Here is a 20195-nt window from a genome sequence, read left to right on the forward strand (position 1 = left end):
AAGCCCCCCTAAAGTCTAGGTAAACCCCCTAGAATCCGAAGGAAGGCCCGAGGCTCCCGCAGTCGTGAGAAAATAGCCTTTTGGCTCGGAAACGCTACTCCAGCAAAGCCCGGTTTTGAGAAAACCCGCTGTAAGTGAGCTACGCCTAACCTATCTTTAGTTTAGCTTATGTTTTAATATAGTAATGTTATTATGACCTTATAATAAGTACTTGGGATATTATTATGGGTTATATAAGTATCGTTTAACGCTTATATAATAGTAATAATAGCTAGACTGATAATTAGTCTCGGTGATATTAGACTAAACCCTAGTGGTAATAATACTAGGTTTTGCCGAAGGAAGATTGTGTTAAGAGTAACGAAGTGTTGTCCAAGCACCGAGTCACCTATTCAGGTGAGTGCATGGTCCCTTTCATCTTACACATAGATATGAAATATTTTATATAAACTACGTGCTATGTGTGTATAATATCTGTATACTTGCAATCTATGCTGGATGAACGATTTTATACAAGTTTTAAATGATTTAATCTGTATACATATTTTATATCTACAAATATGTTGGGTATAACACGGGTAGATGAATGATGAGAGATAAAAGATGAGATGAGTGATCATTAGCAGCTATAGACTTAGTGCCTATTGAATAAACGTTGGTTGATATGGACTTAGTACCTGATAGATAAACGTTGGCAGCTATGGACTTAGTACCTAAACACTGGTAGCTATGGATTTAGTACCCGATGAATGAACTTTAGCAGCTATGGAATTAGTGCTTTACGAACGAGCATTGACAGCTATGGACTTAGTGCCAGTCCTATAACCCTGGAAGCAAAGGACCTCGGAATAAACGAATGCAGGGTAGATGGCTCTTAGGATAGATCCTTAAGAGTAAAGAAGATAATGGGGATGAGTAACTGGGTTGATTGTTTGATTGTTTAAACATAATAATTATATTATTGTGGGTTGAAAACCCTATGTACTCACCAGGTTTCCCAACCTGACCCACTCAGCTTATTTATATCACAGGTGTTGATATGTAGTCACATTACACTGAGAGATTAATGAGATATAAATCACTAGTGATAATGATTGTAAGTTGTGTTTATGCTTATGTTTCTGTATTGACTATGACATCCCAAATGTTTTAAAATGAATAAAAATACTTTTCTTCGGAAATGTTTTGATAACGTATTTACCATGTTTTACTGGGAACAAATTCCGCAACATTTTTATTAAAAGAGGTACTCTGATTTTTATAAAGCATAAAAAAAAATCAGTATTTTCTGGCTGTGAAAATGGAGATGTCATATGGATCCTTTCCTTGAGACAAAAAAGATCCTTTTATTCATGTTTCTAACGGATCATAGGGACCTCGTCCAATGAGTGTGAGACGTGGCCTCCTCTAACTGGGAGAATCACACCCACGTTAACTAACCACCTAGTGACGTTAGTTCTGGGCATCACCTAAGCCTCTTGTCACATCCTAATTGCTCATGATTGAATGAGAGGATCACCGGGAATATTCTTTCCTTGTGAAGGAAAGTGAACTGTCGCCCTGGTCTTGGATTTCTTAGGCCGAGACCGGGTCTTGGCCAAGGTTCTGGCGCAGTAACATCTCTGTTATGTTTTCCATTACATTTATCGTGACCCTTTGTGGCAACGTTAACACACACACACACACACATACACTTACACACACACACACACACATATATATATATATATATATATATATATATATATATATATATATATATATATATATATATATAATTTCAAAATTAGCATTTTGATACATCATTATAGCATATGTTTTTTTTTTTTTTTCACTTTATCATTATAGGGTAATTTTTTTTTTTGTATATCATAGTGCTGAAATTTGAATTTTATAAACATTCGAATCTACACTAATTTAATAAAATGTTTTCTTTTCTATTCAACTTTATATTATTAATATTTTTTGATTTTGAAATATATGGTAAATGGTATAAAAAAACACTTTTTTACACAGAAATTCGATTTTGATACTGTGTTTTTTTGTGTCAAATTTGACATTGTGTTTTCAAATTTGTTATAATTCTGACCATTTGACCGGTTAACCATGTTACATGCTGATGTGTCAGTTTTGATGACGTGGCATGTTGACGTGTCAAAATTGATTTTTTCCCACAAGAAACACTAAGTTTTCACTTTTTTTCGATTTTGACACTAAGTTTAATTTTTTATTTCAATTTTGACATTATGTTGTTTTTGTTCCAATCGAACATCATTTATCAAATTTTGATCAATTTTGTCTATTTTCCATTTGAAACCGTATAAATATATATATATATATATATATATATATATATATATATATATATATATATATTTTTTTTTTTTTATTACATTTTAAAACGTATAAACATATTTTTTTCGTTTAAAAACCATATTTTTATTTAAATACAAGGTGTTTTTTTTCTTTACATTCAAAGCATTAGTTATATCATAGAAATCAAATCACTATAAGCTTCTAATAAGATGTACAATTTTGATGGGTTGCAAATTTGATATCCGAGTTTTGATCAACTACACGCCTTCAAACCTCCAAACACATTTTAAAAGTTGCGTATTTAATATAAAATACAATTTTTATATAACTAATACATATTTATATATAAAAATATGGCTTGGGTGTAAAAAAATAATAAAAATATGTATTTATACAAAACTATGGTTTTTAAATGAAAAAAAAAACATATTTATACGGTTTAAATGTATTAAAAAAATATTTATACGGTTTCAAATAGAAAATTGTCAACATTGAACAAAATTGGAAAAAATGATGTTCGATTTGGAACAAAAAAACATAGTGTTAAAGTTGAAAGAAAAAATTAAACTTGATGTCAAAATCGAAAAAAAATGAAAATTTAGTGTAATTTGTGAGAAAAAAAATTCAATTTTGACACGTCAACATATCTTGTTAGCATGACACGTCATCATGCCACATCAGCCTATAACTTGGTTAACAGGTCAAATGGTCAGAATTGTAACAAATTGAAAAACACATTGTTAAAATTGATACAAAAAAGAAAAACACGGTGTCAAAATCAAATTTCTATGTAAAAAAAATATTTTTTGTGCCATTACCCTTAGTTATGCATTGTAATCTTTATAAATCACCAAATCAACGACAAGATCTGTTTGATATCTCTCAATACTAAATATCACCAACATAAATAATTCAACTGATTTTTTATTCATCCAAATAAAATAATTAACGGCTTGACATAAACAAATAAAATATCCGTATACGTATAATTTCTTTGATGTTTTAATCAAAATCCATAATGTTGATCGAAAAGTCTATTACAAGTTTTTTCATTTAATCATCTACAAAAGTTTTGCTGCATTATACGCATAGATCTATGGTTTATGACATTCATAATCTTGTAATTAGGTTATTATTGATCGAAAAAGTAGGTTAATAGTGTGGCAAAGGCAAATCTATAGTTAGCTTCGATTTACTACTTAACTTAATAATACAAGTTGTTTTGTTTTCTTCTTCTATAAAAAAAAAAAAAAAAAAAAAAAAAAAAAAAAAAAAAAAAAGTATGCATGTAAAATAATATTTACATTTTACATAATATGTGGACTGATTTTATCAAAGTAAGTGTAGGTTGGATGGTAAATATGATGTGACAATGCATAAGAAAAACATGTGGATATGAAGATTGAGTTCAAGGGTATCCACATGGGATCATTCTCATGAGATCTCTATCACAATCTCTCTAGTCTCTACTCTTATTTTATAGTATTTCTACTCTTATTTGTTCATGCTCTATAAATTATAACTTGATATTCTGATGTCAGTCCAAATAACCTCTATCATTCAATTTGGATTATCTAAATGATTATTGCATTATTCAATAAATTATTCTTAAAAAAATATCATGTCCGCCATCAGGATACGACATTGTATAATCAGTGTTGCAGAAATCGACATTGGCGGCTGATTAATCGGTGATTAGTCGCTTGACGGTCTCGAACCGATTACGATTAGGGTACTTGGCGGAAATTGATCAAAATCGGTTAAACTCGAGCATGGCGGTCCTTGGCGGCCTTGACGGTTCTCGGCGGCCATAGACGGGAAATATTTAAAAAATTCAAATAATAATAATAATAATAATAATAATGTTCAAATATTATATCAAAATTTTAAAAATTTAAGCTTTCTAATTTTAAAATATTATACTAAAATTTTTAAAATTTCAAAAATTTAAAATTTAAAATTTAAAATTTCCAAATACTTAATTTTTTAGGAAATATTAATATTTTAAATAATTTTATTCATAATTTAGGATCCCCGATTAATCTCCGCCGTGTCTGATTAATCGCTTATCACCAGTCGACCGCCAAGCTACCACCAATCGATTTTTACAACCATATGTATAATTTTAATTAATTGAACCTGTATTTAGTACAGATTTCTACGGAAGTGGTTCACCATTTTGAGAAGATACAAAGACGGCTTATCTTGCATTCAATTATCCCTTCATGACAAACTCCTTACTGAAAACCTAAAACCTTAAATATTACTTAACACTTTGTTTTTGTCTTTTTATATAGAGGTTATTTTCCAAAAAAGAAAAAACATTATGGTGTTGACAATTGCTTGATAAAATATAAATAAAATGACATCATAATTCTTGGTATAAAACCATTGATCCATATGTAAACACAGTTTGACCCTTAGCCTTTGCCCTTTAGACTTTTAATTCAAATTAAAATAAACAATAAACAATATAAAATATAAATGCATAATTTAAAATTTTATATGGGGCGAGTTATATACGGAGTGAATTAGTGATGATCCATACCCCAATCTTTTAATAAATGGTTAGCGGGTACATACTATTAATGGATAAACGAATCAAAAACTATGCTCCAAACTCATATATTCTTACAGTTTTGGATCAAATCAGTGTCAAAACTCATTTCATTGTTAGGTTTACTTTTACCATGTTTTTTAACTTGTTAAAAGACAAAGATAAAAATTCGGTGAGATTTTTTGTTTAAGCTGTAAAATAAAATAAAATGCCTAATCCCAAAGATCAAAATGTCAAGATATTTTAGAAATAATCTTTTTTTTTTCAAATGTAGGGTAATAGTAATATTGATATTGATAATTCTAATACCAAACGAATAAATAATAATAATAATAATAATAATAATAATAATAATAATAATAATAATAAGTTATTATTGTTATTATTTTTTCAATTTATCGGTTTCACTGCTGACATAGACCGCCTACTCATTGAATGAGCTGGAAAAATCTCAATTAAAGTCTAATTATTTTATCCTAATTTAAAAATAAGTCATAAACTAAAATTTATTTATGAAAAAACATGAATTATGATTTAACCATTTTCTTCATGTAACATACATTTTATCGGTTATATTACCTACCTGAACGCCTAGTCATTAAATAAACTCATGAGATGAATATGATAAGTTATATAATGCAATATTTATAGTAAAAATTTATATCAATCTCATCAGCTCATTTAACGATCAGGTGTCTATATCTACAATAAAACTGATAAAATGTGTATTAGCGGGAAAAACAAACGAAAAATGAACTGGTGAGATGAATATGATGAATTACATAAAAATATCAAATAGATAATTTTAAATTTCTTATAAACTTCAAAAATAATGAAGTTGTTGCTACTTTATATAATTATTATAGTCTTTTCTGATTGTATTTAACATTCCAAAAAATATACAATGTAACAGGGTATCAAATTTTACGATAAACATATCATTATATAACTCATCATATCTGTCTTATTAAATCATTTAATGACTTAGTAAAGAAACCGATAATATGTGTTACAAGGAGAAAATTAGTAAATCATCATTTTTATCGGTAATTCATATTTTTTAATAAAAAAAATTAGTTTAAGACGTATTCGTAAATTATGATAAAATAATAAGAGTTTAATGAGAGATCTCCCAATTATTTAATGACTAGGCGTCCAGGTCAGCAATAAATTTGGTAAACCGGAAAATAAAAGGCTAAATCATCACTTTTACCGGTAATTTATGTTTTTTCATAAACAAATTTTAAATTTGGACTTATTTGTAAATTATGATTAAATAATGGAATTAACGGAGATTTCCCTTAATATTAAAGAAAATAACCTAAAAGTGTGTATATATATATATATATATATATATATATATATATATATATATATATATATATATATATATATATATATATATATATATATATATATATATATTTGAAAAATAACCAACATTCACTTTTGGAATAGGTCATTCCCGAACCATAAAAAAAAGTGAAAAAAGGACATGTCTTGTTGACGTTTCGGATTCCAGATTACAAAATTTCATTGGAAAATAAAACTCTGAAATTTTAAGCATATGTTCAAAATCCAATGAATAATTCCGGAATTTTAAAAAAATACTTCGTTTTTCAGTAAAATCTAATAAAAACTTAAACAAAAATAATAAATAGAAAAGTATATAAACAATACAATGACTTCAAATCAAACATTTGATTGAAAAATGGTTGATTACTTCCGAACATAAGTAGAGAGACTTTGGAAAAAAATTAGAGCAAATGAGAAAAAAATCCGAAATTTCAATAACAAGTCCGGAATTGGACATTTAGGACATCTCAATCATTGTACAATGATAATTAAAGTAAATCGTATTTTATCTCTAAACAAAATTAATAAACTTATTTATAAAGATTAGTTTAATTAATATCATTATAATTATTATCATTATTATTATTATTATTATTATTATTATTATTATTATTATTATGTGCTGTTCAATTACAACAAAAGAGCTACTTAATTGAACTGTTTAAATAGTTGAAGCGTAATCATGGCAATTTAAAATTATTATTATTATTATTATTATTATTATTATTATTATTATTATATTCTTGTTTGTATGTGCTATTTAATTAAAACAAAAGAGCCGCTTAATTGAACAGTTTAAATAGCTGAAACATAATCATGGCAATTTAAAATCATAAATTCAAACAATGTATGATTTATATCTATAAATAAGTCAATAATTGCTATAGGAATTGTTTGTACGTATTGCAGAATTGATGTCAGCTCTATTATTATAGGTAAAATAATTAAATCAAAAGAAACGACTAAAGAGATATTTGTGATTTGCATGTGAGATTTTCTGAACGTGTAAGATGATGATATCCGAAGATTTCATACAAACCACTTAATTATATCAAGTTTGCACATGCCAAAGTAAGGTTCCATGGTGTGCTCATGGCATACCACCATTCAATCTTTTGCATATGGATAACATGTTGGTCCTACTTTCATATGCTATTTTTCATGAATCATACTACATTGTGTGTAAAGCTTTATAATTTTCTAATAATTGTAATCGAAGTTATTAATTCCATGAATATATAATATAATAGAATATACATACGGTTTACAAAACTTAGATTTTATAAATGTCACTATATAAGGATGTGGAGATAGAGGGGTTTAGAAAGTTGAAGATTAGAAATTGAGAATTTACTTTTTTAAGAGTCGCAAATGTGGGTTGATGTCTAAAAACAAAAGCCTAAATTTGAGGTTGTTAATGGGAATGTCGTTTTAACACCAATGAGTTTGACAGCGAAGTTTGTTTTTAAATACGTACTTTTTTTTACCACCCATCTTATTATCTAATTATCCAAAAGATACTTCAAATAATAGTTTTGTAAGCTTTTTAACTATTATGCTTCACATAATTTTATAAATTTCAAAATATTTTGACAGAATATTTCTATATAAATAAAAATTATAGCATTCAATTTGCAGCTACCAATTATTTTGACAAATATACAAGAAAGTGGTAGAGGTATAAGAGGTGGTGTTGGCAAGAGTGCATTCATATATAAATATACTTACACTTATATTCACATGTGAATATTTTGTATTACACTTATATTCACATGTGAATATTTTGTATCCCTTGGTATAGCGGAGCGTTTTACGGTAAAAATAAATTATTGATTGAGAATGATTTTTTTCTTCTTAACTTTTTTTTGAATTGAACTTACATCTTTCTCTCTCTCTCTCTCTCTCTCTCTCTCTCTATATATATATATATATATATATATATATATATATATATATATATATCAATAAAATAAAATTTGATAGAAATGTAAGAAGTTTTTTCGATATTTTTTTGGCAAGCAAAACGAATAAATCACTAGATGAATAAAAAATAACATGATTCATACAAAAAAAAAATCCCGAAAAAACATTTCGATGATGCATTTTTACGATGATTTTTGTTGATATTCACTAAAATTGTCATAAAAATGATTTTTTTTTCTAGTGAATCATCTTACTTTTGAATCATTAAATTATTCAATTTGTTTATTTGCTAAAAAAATATGTATATAAAAAATTTCTTAAATTCTTTTATATATATATATATATATATATATATATATATATATATATATATATATATATATATATATAGACACACACACAGAGTCTGGTTCCTGTGATGACTCTTTTTTCGGTGAGAATTCGTACGGACATCTTAAAAAACTAAAAAAAAAAAATAAAATCAAGCATAATACTATATATATATATATATATATATATATATATATATATATATATATATATATATATATATATATATATATATATATATAGGGTTAGATTAATGTGAGGCGGCCTAATTTTGTGAGACCGTGAGACACATTTTTTTATTTTTTTTTATTTTTTTTTAAATTTTTTTATATTTAATTCAAGTTCCGAAAATAATATTTAAAAAAAGAATGTTTGGATTTTTCCATTTATTTTGCATTTTAAAATTATTTTTTAGAATATATTAGTGTAATATTCTATTAGAATATTTATCGTATTTTTCAAAAAAAATGGAATTTATTTTTATTTATTTGTATTTATTTTAGTTAATTTAAGTTTCGAAAATAATATTTAAAAAAAGAATTTTTAGATTTTTCCATTTATTCTGCATTTTAAAATTATTTTTTAGAATATGTCAGTGTAATATTCCAATTAGAATATTTCACTTATTTTTAAAAAAAAAACGGAAGTTTTTTTTATTTTTAAATTTTTTTTTATTTAATTCAAGTTCTGAAAATAATATTTAAAAAAAGAGTTTTTGGATTTTTCCATTTATTTTGCATTTTAAAATTGTTTTTAGATTTGGTCTTACGGTTTCACAAAATTAGAATAGTCTCAAATGAACCTGAACATATATATATATATATATATATATATATATATATATATATATATATATATATATATATATATATATATAATCAAGCATAATACTATATTGAAGTGAAAATTTTTTTGGATCATTAAAATTGAATCATGGATCATAAAAATGATCCATGATCCAATTTTAATGATCCAATTTTTTTTTTTAAATTTTAAGGTGTCCTCATCGAAAAATATGTCTTCACATGATCCTCTGTGCATGTGTGTATATATATATATATATATATATATATATATATATATATATATATATATATATATATATATAATTCGACCGTTGAAACAACGGTTATATGCCATTTTCTCTCTTAACTAGCATCGAGCAATATTGAGAACTCCATATATAGCTACGAGGTGTTAACCTGGGGTGGTGTTTTCTATTCCTTAACAACATATTGCATGTTATATTTTGTGAATCATATTACACTGTGTGTTTTTCATCCCATATTGTATGTTATATTTTGTGAATCATATTACATTGTGTGTAAAACTTCATAAAATTCTAATAAATGTAATTGAAGTTATAAATTACATGAATATATCATATAGTAGTATATACATATGGTATACAAAGTTTAGATTTTATAAGTGTCACTATCAGGATCGGTCCTAAGAAAGTAAATATATACTCAAAGGTTTGGGACGAACCATAAATAAAGGGCCATTAATCCCTTATCGTTATTATAATTTTTTATTTTTAAATAAAAATATATAATTAAAAAAATTAAATTTTATACAGCTGTTCATTTTGTCTCTTGACCAATCAACACCCTATAGGAACTATATAAGGATTTGGCGATAGAAGGGTTTAGAAAGATGAAGATTAGAAATTGAGAATTTACTTTGTTAAGAGTCGCAAATATGGGTTGATTACTAAAAATAAAAGCCTAAATTTGAGATTGTTAATGGGAATGTGATTTTAACACCACTAAACAAAAGCCTAAATTTGAAGTTGTTAATGGGAATGTGGTTTAACACCAATAAGAGTTTGACAGCGAATTTTTTAAAATTTTCAACTTTTAGTTTTTGAAAAAGAAAAAACTTAAAACAAAAAACAAAAAGTTTCGTTATAAGCACGATTTTTTTTTTTACTAATATCTTATTATCGAAAACATATTTCAAATAGTTTTGTAAGCTTTTAACTTTTTATATTTCACCTAATTTTATAAAATTTAAAAGCTTACTGTTATTTTGGTCAGATATTTCTACATAAATAAAAATTATAACTTTAATTTGCTGTTACCAGTTATTTTTATTTTTAACTTTAATTTGCTGTTAGCAGTTATTTTTGTATATCTTTACAAAAGTGTGAAAGTTTGTCAAAGTGTTGATTGCATCCCATAAAATGAAGGACAAAAAGCCAGGTTCTATAAATGGGTTTGGAGCGAACTGAGTTTAAAGGTGATTTTTTTTTTAATTATTTATTTATAAATTAAAGTCACTATTAAATCGGTATTGCCATGTATTTCATATTTCACAAACAAATAATCTAACAATTAATGGTGTAAGCTAATATTGAATTGTAAGTAAATCTCAAAGCAATCCAACCACAAATAATATTAAAAATTATATAACAAATCGTTAGATATAATAAATCATATCATTATTACTTAATTACTAAGTTTCATTTAGAAATTAGATTGATCTTTTGCGATCAATTATAATCATAAGAAATATAGAAAAGGATTGTTCCATTGTCGGGCGAATTAAAATATGAGATGGAATCCATGATTTAATGAAAATTACCGTTCTTTCCAACAACCATGGAAACTCTAATAAACACAAAGTGCATACTCGAAAACTTGGAATAATTGGAATCGCCTTGTTGCAAATCTTAGAAAGAGAAGTTGAAGATGAGATCTTGATTTTTTTGTGAGGAATACATCTCCAGGATAGTTGTATTTATAGTTGTAGAAAATCTACGACCAATGTAGCGTGTAAAGTGAAAAATGTGCCTAAATCATATAATTTTCACGAACCTCGTGTCTCGTGTCCTCGTTTCGACTAGACACGTGTATGGACTTGACCCATCCCCTTACCTTCGTTAAAGCTTTAAAGGCTTAAGGAAAGGAAATCAATATATACTCACTAATAGTTTGTCCTCCCGCCTAGATAGGATAATAGGAAACTTGAGAGCTTGCATTTAACCCATTACATTTCCAACAACCCATAAAAAACAAGAAAATTTCCTGTAACTAAAAGAGATGATTTCCATTAGTGTCATGAAGATTAAACCCTCATTTAATATAGACAAACAAGAAGAGGCCGATTCAGTGGTATGCTTATAGATTTAAACCAAGAACTTTATGACCTGTCTAGTTTACCCCACATATCACCATCCAGTTTTGGGTTCTTACCGAGTGTGAAACCGTCATTTGTTGTAAAACCTTTTCATGACCCTCTAGAAGATAAAACACTAATCTTTATTTGAGGCAACACCATCTCTAGTTCATAAAGTCAAAAGTTTTACAATACCTTTATTGTTTAGATGTCTCTAAAACGTTATTATGAATTTTAACTCAACCTCGTTATCAGTAGTGATGTACTATCATACCTTACATGGATCTATCTTTATTGACAATATCTTTTATCGTTAACGAATTCGTTATTATCTTGTATACTTGAGATTTATGAGCACAAATGGCAAGTTAGGTTTCCATCACTAAATGACTCTATTGTGCTTTTAGGCCTATATCTATCATGGTAGTTCCAACCAAATCTCCGTCATATGTTTTGTAAATATGCCAAGTTCCTACTTATCTGCATATATATATATATATATATATATATATATATATATATATATATATATATATATATATATCACTTTGATTATACCACTTATTGTTTAACATAATTGTGTTGAAGACCAATGTGTCTTGAATTCCTAGTATACACAACATTATATAGACTGTGTAATCTCACTCTCAATATATGAGAATATAAGACATTGGAATATCCTATAGATGAATATCGAAAAGTAGATCTTTAATCCACTACGCCTCTTTTCCTTACTGATGCTAAGAAAATAAGCTCGACCGCCATCATTGCGTGAGCTATACATGTATATTTATATCTCTTCCCCAAGAAATAACCCCTCCAGCTAGAGTATAAATCCAACCACTTGTGGATTTCGAATCACATGTGTAAGCTTCAACGTGAAACCCATGATTTAATGAAAATTATCGCTCTTTCCAACAACTATGAAAGAATCGATAAAGACAAAGTGAATACTCATAAACTTTGAAGAACTAGAGTTTCATGCTTGCAAATCGCAAAGAGAGATAGATAGAACATGAGATTTTCACTTTTAGGGTGATAAATATGTCTCAGAGAGAGTTATATTTATAGTTGTAAAATCCCCCAGAGACTCCAAAAAAACATGGACTAATGACGAGGACAACCCTAGCACGACTTGCCACGTGTCACATAGTTTGACTAGGTCAAACCCTGGTTGGAGCCCCTCACTCTCCAAGCAACATGTTTTATGGAGGCTTCTAAATGCTTCCACACGCTTATCACGAAGCCAACGTTGATCGGGTCGATCCAACCAGACCTTGCTAAAAATAAAAACTCTTCAGCTCCCACTGACCGGTGAAGTGCATAGTGCGTATAAATCACGCCATTTTGCAAACCATTGCGTCCTGCATTCTCAGCTCAACGAGGCGCTCTTCGAGTCTTGGTAAATCTCTTAACATTCACTAAAGCCTTTAAAGACTTAATCAAATAAATCGATATTAAAGGTTATGCCATTTTTTTTAAAAAAAATGAGCAAATCTAATTTACTCATAATTCTATTTATATTTCAGACAAGACTTGAACCTTCGATCTCAAAAAAATGACAACACTTGATACTACTACGAATTAAACTTTTGTCAACTCAGTAAGTGATTTATATTAAAAATAAAAGTTTCAAATCAAACTATCAAAAAATCATAATCATAAACATATGTAACCAGAACAATAACTGTATGTCTAAATTCAACTGTTGCAATTTATAATGCATGAATAAGATCGTGACCTCACTTAATTAACCTTTTTTCTTATATTGACATATAAAGTTCACATAAATCGAATTATAAAACTTCAAATCCACATATTATAAATAAAACTCACATGTTATATATATTAAAAGAAGAAGAGAGGATACAAAAGGTTCCATTTAATCCAACATGGCACAACAAACTATAATCAACAAACCATACAAAAGGCCAAACCCAACCCACCACGCCTACATAAAAAGACCAAAAGGTCCTCACACCCTAAAAGCGTTTACATATATTAATCCCAAAAAAAAAAAAAAAAAAAAAGGCGCGCTCACTCTCCCTTTGGAGAGGGGCTGCAAAATACCCTCAAACACAACACTAAATTACAAAACAACCACTTGACTTAACCACACTATATTATATATTATATATTATATATTAAATATTAAATATTAAAAACCACAGAAAGCCAAACGGATACCCACTCCCAACGGTTACTTCTTTCCCTTCTCCATCACCAAAAAAAAAACACCAACTGATATAACGGCTACATTTGATGTGATAGGTCTTAGCTTAAAATTACCCTTTTGACCTTGCGATGGAATAGGTGATTTGGGTATTTTTGCTTTCTTCTTATTTAGGAATGTCAAAATTAAAAGGGGTAAAAAGTAAAAACATATATATTTTTTTCGGAACCAAACTTTTGAACCTTTCGACGAGTGTTAATACTGTTAACGGTTAAGGGGAAAAGTTAAGACGGGACGTATAAGTGGCTTTGACTGCCCAATTTCCGGGAATCACATCCCTTGCTGACAGAGTCCTTTTGGTGGACAGGGTGGTGAGTTTGACGGAAAATGGTCCTCTGAGAGGTCCTCGAACTATCACCCAGTTCGCTCCCCAAACATGGCTCATTTCTAGCCACTCTGTTGACCTTGCCTGTGTTTAACACAGATAAAACGTTAGATTTGTATTTTGGAACATGTATTTTGTTCGTAATTAAACCGTTATAGATTTTGTAACGTTTATAAAGACCATTTATTACAGATAAAGTTATATGGTTTCGATAATTTGATGTCGAGAAAAAAAAATGGCAAACACAATATATATATTTATTATTTTATAGCTTTTGATAGTGAATTATTATTAGAAAATAACAGCTAAATGGATAAAATACTGAAATAACTCCGTTTCTGTGTAATTAAATCTTTTTGTAAGAAAAGTTATGCATATAATTTTTTTTTGTCATACACAATAATATATATATGTTTTAAAGAATTATACAATCTTTATATTATACAACCATTTAAAATAATTTGTTATATATGATAAAAAAATTATTTTAATACATATTGTCTACCGACAATATAAAACGATAATATTTTAATAAAAATACTTTATTTTTTTACTAGTCTATTTAGGTTATAAAAAAATAGTATTTTAGTGATTAAAAAATAAAATGAAACATAATAAAAATAATTTAATTTTTATTTGTCTCTATATATGTAAAATCAGATTTATATTTTCTTTTTATATATATAAGAAATATCTTTGATTGATTGGACAATAATGGGAGTAGAAACTAATTGAAGATGAAATTTGGGGAAAATGTTGGTTGAAATTAGTGCTTTTGTTTTATTTTAATTAATTAAATCAAAAATTCTCCAAAAGCGAAACCATTATCAGAATTAACTACCTCCAACGATATTAACTTCACCAATCAATCACATAACCTTTTTCTAATTATTTTAATTCCACATCTATTTATATGAAATCGTGTATGCTATAAAATGTTGGACACTGAGTTAAAAAGGGTGTTATATTCTGTATCCGACACATTCGGATTTCTCCATGCTTCTTTTATGCAAGTGTGTGTGTATGTGTTTTTATAAAGCTGATCAAAAGTACTTTCTTTTGACTATTTTGCCCATCTGCCCGCCACCACATTTTTCATTTCTTTATTCGTCTTTTCTAGATGCATTTTTCTCCCATTACATGTTTTTTAATTCCCACTTCTTTTCATTAACCTAAGATTTACTATTAAATATTGATTTTGTTTTTATCTTTTTATATACTTCTTTTCATTAAATATTGATTTTGTTTATCAAATTTATATATAAAATTATACCTCTCTGATATGCATCGATCCAACATCTCCATCTCCACCCTCGAATTCGACCAGAAGTGAAAGCCAGTAATTTGTAGATCCTTCGTTTACGTGAAATGCGATGTTTCTTCCTGGATATTTGCATGGTGTCCTATATTTTATATAAAAATTAGATAAAAATAATTAATATGTATTTGGAATAATAATTATGTTATGTAGTTCGGTGTAATTCAATAACATAATTTTAAAGATGTTAAATTTTCTCTTTGGAAAAACAAAGAGATATTAAATTTAGTTTTAAACAGTTTTAAGTTTGTGAACAAACCTAAAATTGTTATAACAATATAACATAACTTTAAAAATATTAAATTTAGTTTTAAACAGTTTTAAGTTTATTAACTATTAACTATGTAAATAAACTTAAAACTGTTATAACAATATAATATAATTTTAGAAATAATAAATTTAGTTTTTAACAGTTTTAAGTTTTAAGTTTGTTCACAAACTTAAAATGTTGTAACAATGTGACGAATTTCAGGGATTATAAAAAATTATTCAGATTTTTTTTAACTTTTAGAAAGATTTTGATGGTGAAAGTGTCTCTTAATATGTTGGAAGAACTAATTAGTGAAAAATAATAAAAACTAAGGGGTGGATGTTGTCATTTTTGAATAATAGTGGGGGCCATCTAGCATTTATAGAAAGATTGATCCACGTTAATTAAAAATATGCATTTTTTTTAATAAAAATCTGAAACCAAACTGACCAAAAAGGAAAACAAACGACTGTTAATCAACTAAAAGCCGTTAAAGGACTGCGTGAATACCGGCGATAAACGATGTTCAGTACGCCGCGGTTACGGAGCTGGTTGTGATCGCCGGCAACCGCCATGCGACCGAAGGCGGCGCCGCTGAGGTCAAAATGGGTGTTTCCACCGGAGCAGTAACCGCCGGGACATTCGTCGGTGATAATAACGGTCACCGCCCGGCGAGAACAGATTGATTTATCCAAACACTTGACTTTATAACATGCCCCACATCCTTCACCCGCCTTAAACAGAATTGGACTCACTGCTCCTACACGCGCTCTAAATGGCTTCACATCAACCAGAGATCCGTATCCACACGCGCCACCTACGAGAGTGGAATTACATTATTACAATTTACACACACTCAGGTTTCATTCACTGATTTCAGTCAACAAATTGAACAGAAATGTACAAATCAAAGAAGCATAGAGGACAAGTCACTTCTGCATAAAAAACTAGATTTGTTGCTTTAAACAGAAATCAAATCACTCAAATTACTGAAATTAGTGAAATTACCATCGCTTCCGTCGCCTTCTGGACTGCCGTACCACGTCGCGGTGGCCGGACGCCAATGTGAGTTGACGGAGTTCATAATCGGCCCACCGGAGATCTCCAAACTCTGAAACACCACAGCCGCAAACCACCATATCATAGCAAAGCAAATTTTGCCAATGTAGCTGTTGGTGTATGATATAAGCGCCATCGTGGAAGAAAAAGCACAACCACCGTGTCGGCCGGCGGCGGAGTACACGAGGTACGAATAACAAACAAGTTAGAGAGAGAGAGAGAGAGAGAGAGAGAGAGAGAGAGAGAGAGAGAGAGAGAGAGAGAGAGAGAGAGAGAGAGAATGCCGACACTGGGTTTACAGAGTTGGATTTCCACGGTGTTAGGACTGAGCTTTTCACATCGGTATATAACGAGGCTCAAAAAGGCGACAAAGGAAACACGGGTAACATACACTGGAGATTGTAAGGATGAATTTACAGTTATACGCTTGCTGACTTCAGTTATTTACGGTCGTACCATTTTCCCTTTTGTATGGGTCCTACCGGCAGTTAAGGCGTCAAATCCGGACTATTCACTGCTGGGTGTCGGTAAGTTCGGGTCGGGTCGGGTTGCTAATTTTCTTTTTTATATTATATTGTTATTTATGTATCGTTAATCGTTAAAGATTTGTTGGATGATTCTAAACCGGTTTTTCTTTATCGGGGTTTGTGATCACGGTTCTTTTTGCAACTTTACATAGTTATCTTTCCAGTATTAAAATGAAAAATATATCTTATTCACATTTGTTTTTCAACATGTTTTTGCACAAAAAATTATCATGTATATTAGAGCTTTTAACAATGGTAAACTTGTTTTCATTAAGCCTTTGAATTATTGGTTATATTATAATGATCATATATTGAAATAGCATATTTTGTGTTTAAAAAAATAAAAAACAAGTTCCTTAGTTGACACGGTGTGGGGGTGAACATAGTGAGTGACATTCGTTCGATCAAAGATAGGTTATTCTTTGTGTTGAACCAAATGATCATAAGTTCCATGTAAATTTGAACACAAACTCGCAAGAAATCTTTATTTGACAAAAAGCAAACTGATAATGTTTAGCAAGATTATTTTACTCTTCGCATATACTATTTTAGATAGTATTAATGATTCACTATCACCACTATTTCCTTGCGAGTATTAATGATTTAATTGTTTTTGGCGTGCCGTTCAACAATAAATAGTTGCAGTTATAAATTTTATTACTAAATCGTAGCGATGAACCTAATTTCGCCTAGCCTTATCGTCATTTACTCTATACGTCTAAGATGAAGGTTATCGTAGAAAAAAAACTAACATACATCTTAAAAATTCTTTAATATTGTGATTCACGTTGAAGAGAAAACAACGCTGTAGATTTCCCAACATCCTTTGATAGGATCCTATTTAGCAAATAACAATCATCTTGCGAGTAGTTGGTTCGTTTCATTTGAAAAGTTCATTTATGTTCTCTTCTCCCCCATTTTAAAAGAAAAAAATAGATATGATAAATCCTTTCGTTTATGTTTGTCTTTTTTGAAATAGGTGTGGAGTAGAGTCAAATACATTACTCTCCCTAACCAACCTTAAGAGATGCAAGTGAAGAAGACTTTGGTTATGGAGGACACTCATTTTCTTGAGGATCCCTTGGTGAACTCCTCCATGCTGAGTTTGTTAAAGAGCATATAGGTCAGTTCATCTGAGCTTCTAGAGGACATTAAGGAGAGCACGATCACCATGTTTAGCAGGGCCCACACTCAACGTAAAAGCGATCTTGAGTTCTACTGGTAATATGGTTGATATTAGCGAGGACAATATTGGAAAGCAGGTATAGAGATAGAGGATGTTAGGTAATCTTTTGGCTGGTGCACCAGGTGATGGGTGTAACATTCTAAAAATCATAGTAAAGAGAAACCATAGGCAGTGTAAAAAAGGTTATTATGGTGTATTAATATATTATGTGAATAATATATTAAATGAGAAATCATATTAATTAATTAACATTGGTCAATAATTAATTTAGAATTAATTCTCTGGTCAAAAGAGGTTAATTGAATTAAGGGGACTGAAGTTATAATTATAAGATAATTGCATAATGGACTGAGGAACACTTTGGAAAGGGTTGGACGAAATCCTATGGGAGCCCATAAGGATTTCGTCCAAGGGCTAGGGTTTTGGAAGATTCTTATGGGCTACTTAAAGCCTAAGCAACCAGATTAGGTCTTTAACTTAAACCCTAATTCCTCACCTATATAAAGACCCCTTGGGAATCTAAATTTCGACCACTTGAACCCTAAGGATCTTAGAGCCGATTTTAGTATTCCTCCTCCCCTCTCTCTAACATTCTCCAATTTCTTTGGTGTTTGCGATTCATTATAGGCATCATATTTGAGGTGTTAGGTTCTCAAAAGCTCAAAGATCATCAAGCTACAATCAAAGGTAACTTTCTAACTTGTTTATTAGATGTTAATTTCGATTTTGGTATGTTAGTTTTAGTGTTTGAGAGCTTTGGATGATTATTGCATGTACAATCAGAAAAACGTAGATCCAAAGCTTTAGGGTTTGCATGTGCACCATAGGATTGATGTTTTGCTTATAACTCAACAATGGTATCAGAGCCTAGGTCGTTTTTCTTTTGTATTTGATGCATTGCTAATTTGTTCAAAGATGAAAATCAAAAAAATTTGTGCTTCTGACTGATGAACTCGTCGAGCCACTTGATGAACTCAACGAGTTAGGGAAACTTAACGAGTCCATTCAGTGACCCGGCGAGTCGGGTCGTCAGTTGGCTGATTTTTCGGGATTTTGACTGAAATTGAATTAGGATAATTACCAAAAACGTTTTTGACTGATAAAATCCGATTTTTCCAATATGATATTGATTATCCTAATACACTTCAAAGATAATTATCATAAATAAGATAATTACTTGTTTTACATGATAAAGATTAATTATTTGTATTTTCAATTGAATTATCTTGTCAAGAAAGTAGATTAGGTCAAATTATGTGATAAAGATTAATAATATGATTATTATTTTTTTCAAATTTATATATATATATATATATATATATATATATATATATATATATATATATATATATATATATATATATATACAACTCCTTGGTGAATAGTACTTTCATCTGATTGGCTCCTTTTAAAATTTTTTTTTTATCTATTTTTTGTTATTACCTCACAATTAAGTTCTATGCATAACTATGTATTTCTTAATGGATTACAGGTGTCATCAAGTATGGCACCGCCATCTACGTGTTTATTTTCTCCTTATGATGTGTTGTTGTATCATCCTTTTCCACCGACTGCATTGCCCTTCTTTCCCAATCATATTCAATGACCGACCCAAATGCTTCTACAACCTTTTCATACCACCCCACCGACTTTCATTTTTTTCACAAACCCTTTGTCTCCACATCCGCTCACAAT

At 29.1% G+C, this 20195-nt stretch overlaps 1 protein-coding gene across 1 annotated transcript; it reads right to left on the bottom strand.

Moving 5' to 3' along the window:
* Positions 1–13421: 13421 nt before the first annotated feature.
* On the bottom strand, positions 13422–17114 carry LOC145009315 (expansin-B3-like). The gene is made up of 4 exons (XM_078968017.1): positions 16737–17114; positions 16239–16545; positions 15434–15563; positions 13422–14244 (listed from the first exon to the last, which is right to left on the bottom strand). The coding sequence occupies exons 1-4, from the start codon at positions 16921–16923 to the stop codon at positions 14047–14049; spliced, it is 822 nt and encodes a 273-aa protein (XP_078824143.1). The 5' UTR covers positions 16924–17114; the 3' UTR covers positions 13422–14046.
* Between the last annotated feature and the right edge of the window lie 3081 nt (positions 17115–20195).

The sequence above is a fragment of the Lactuca saligna genome, chromosome 8 (genome assembly GCF_052625555.1).
Source record: "Lactuca saligna cultivar CGN05327 chromosome 8, ASM5262555v1, whole genome shotgun sequence".
Lineage (NCBI taxonomy): Eukaryota > Viridiplantae > Streptophyta > Magnoliopsida > Asterales > Asteraceae > Lactuca > Lactuca saligna.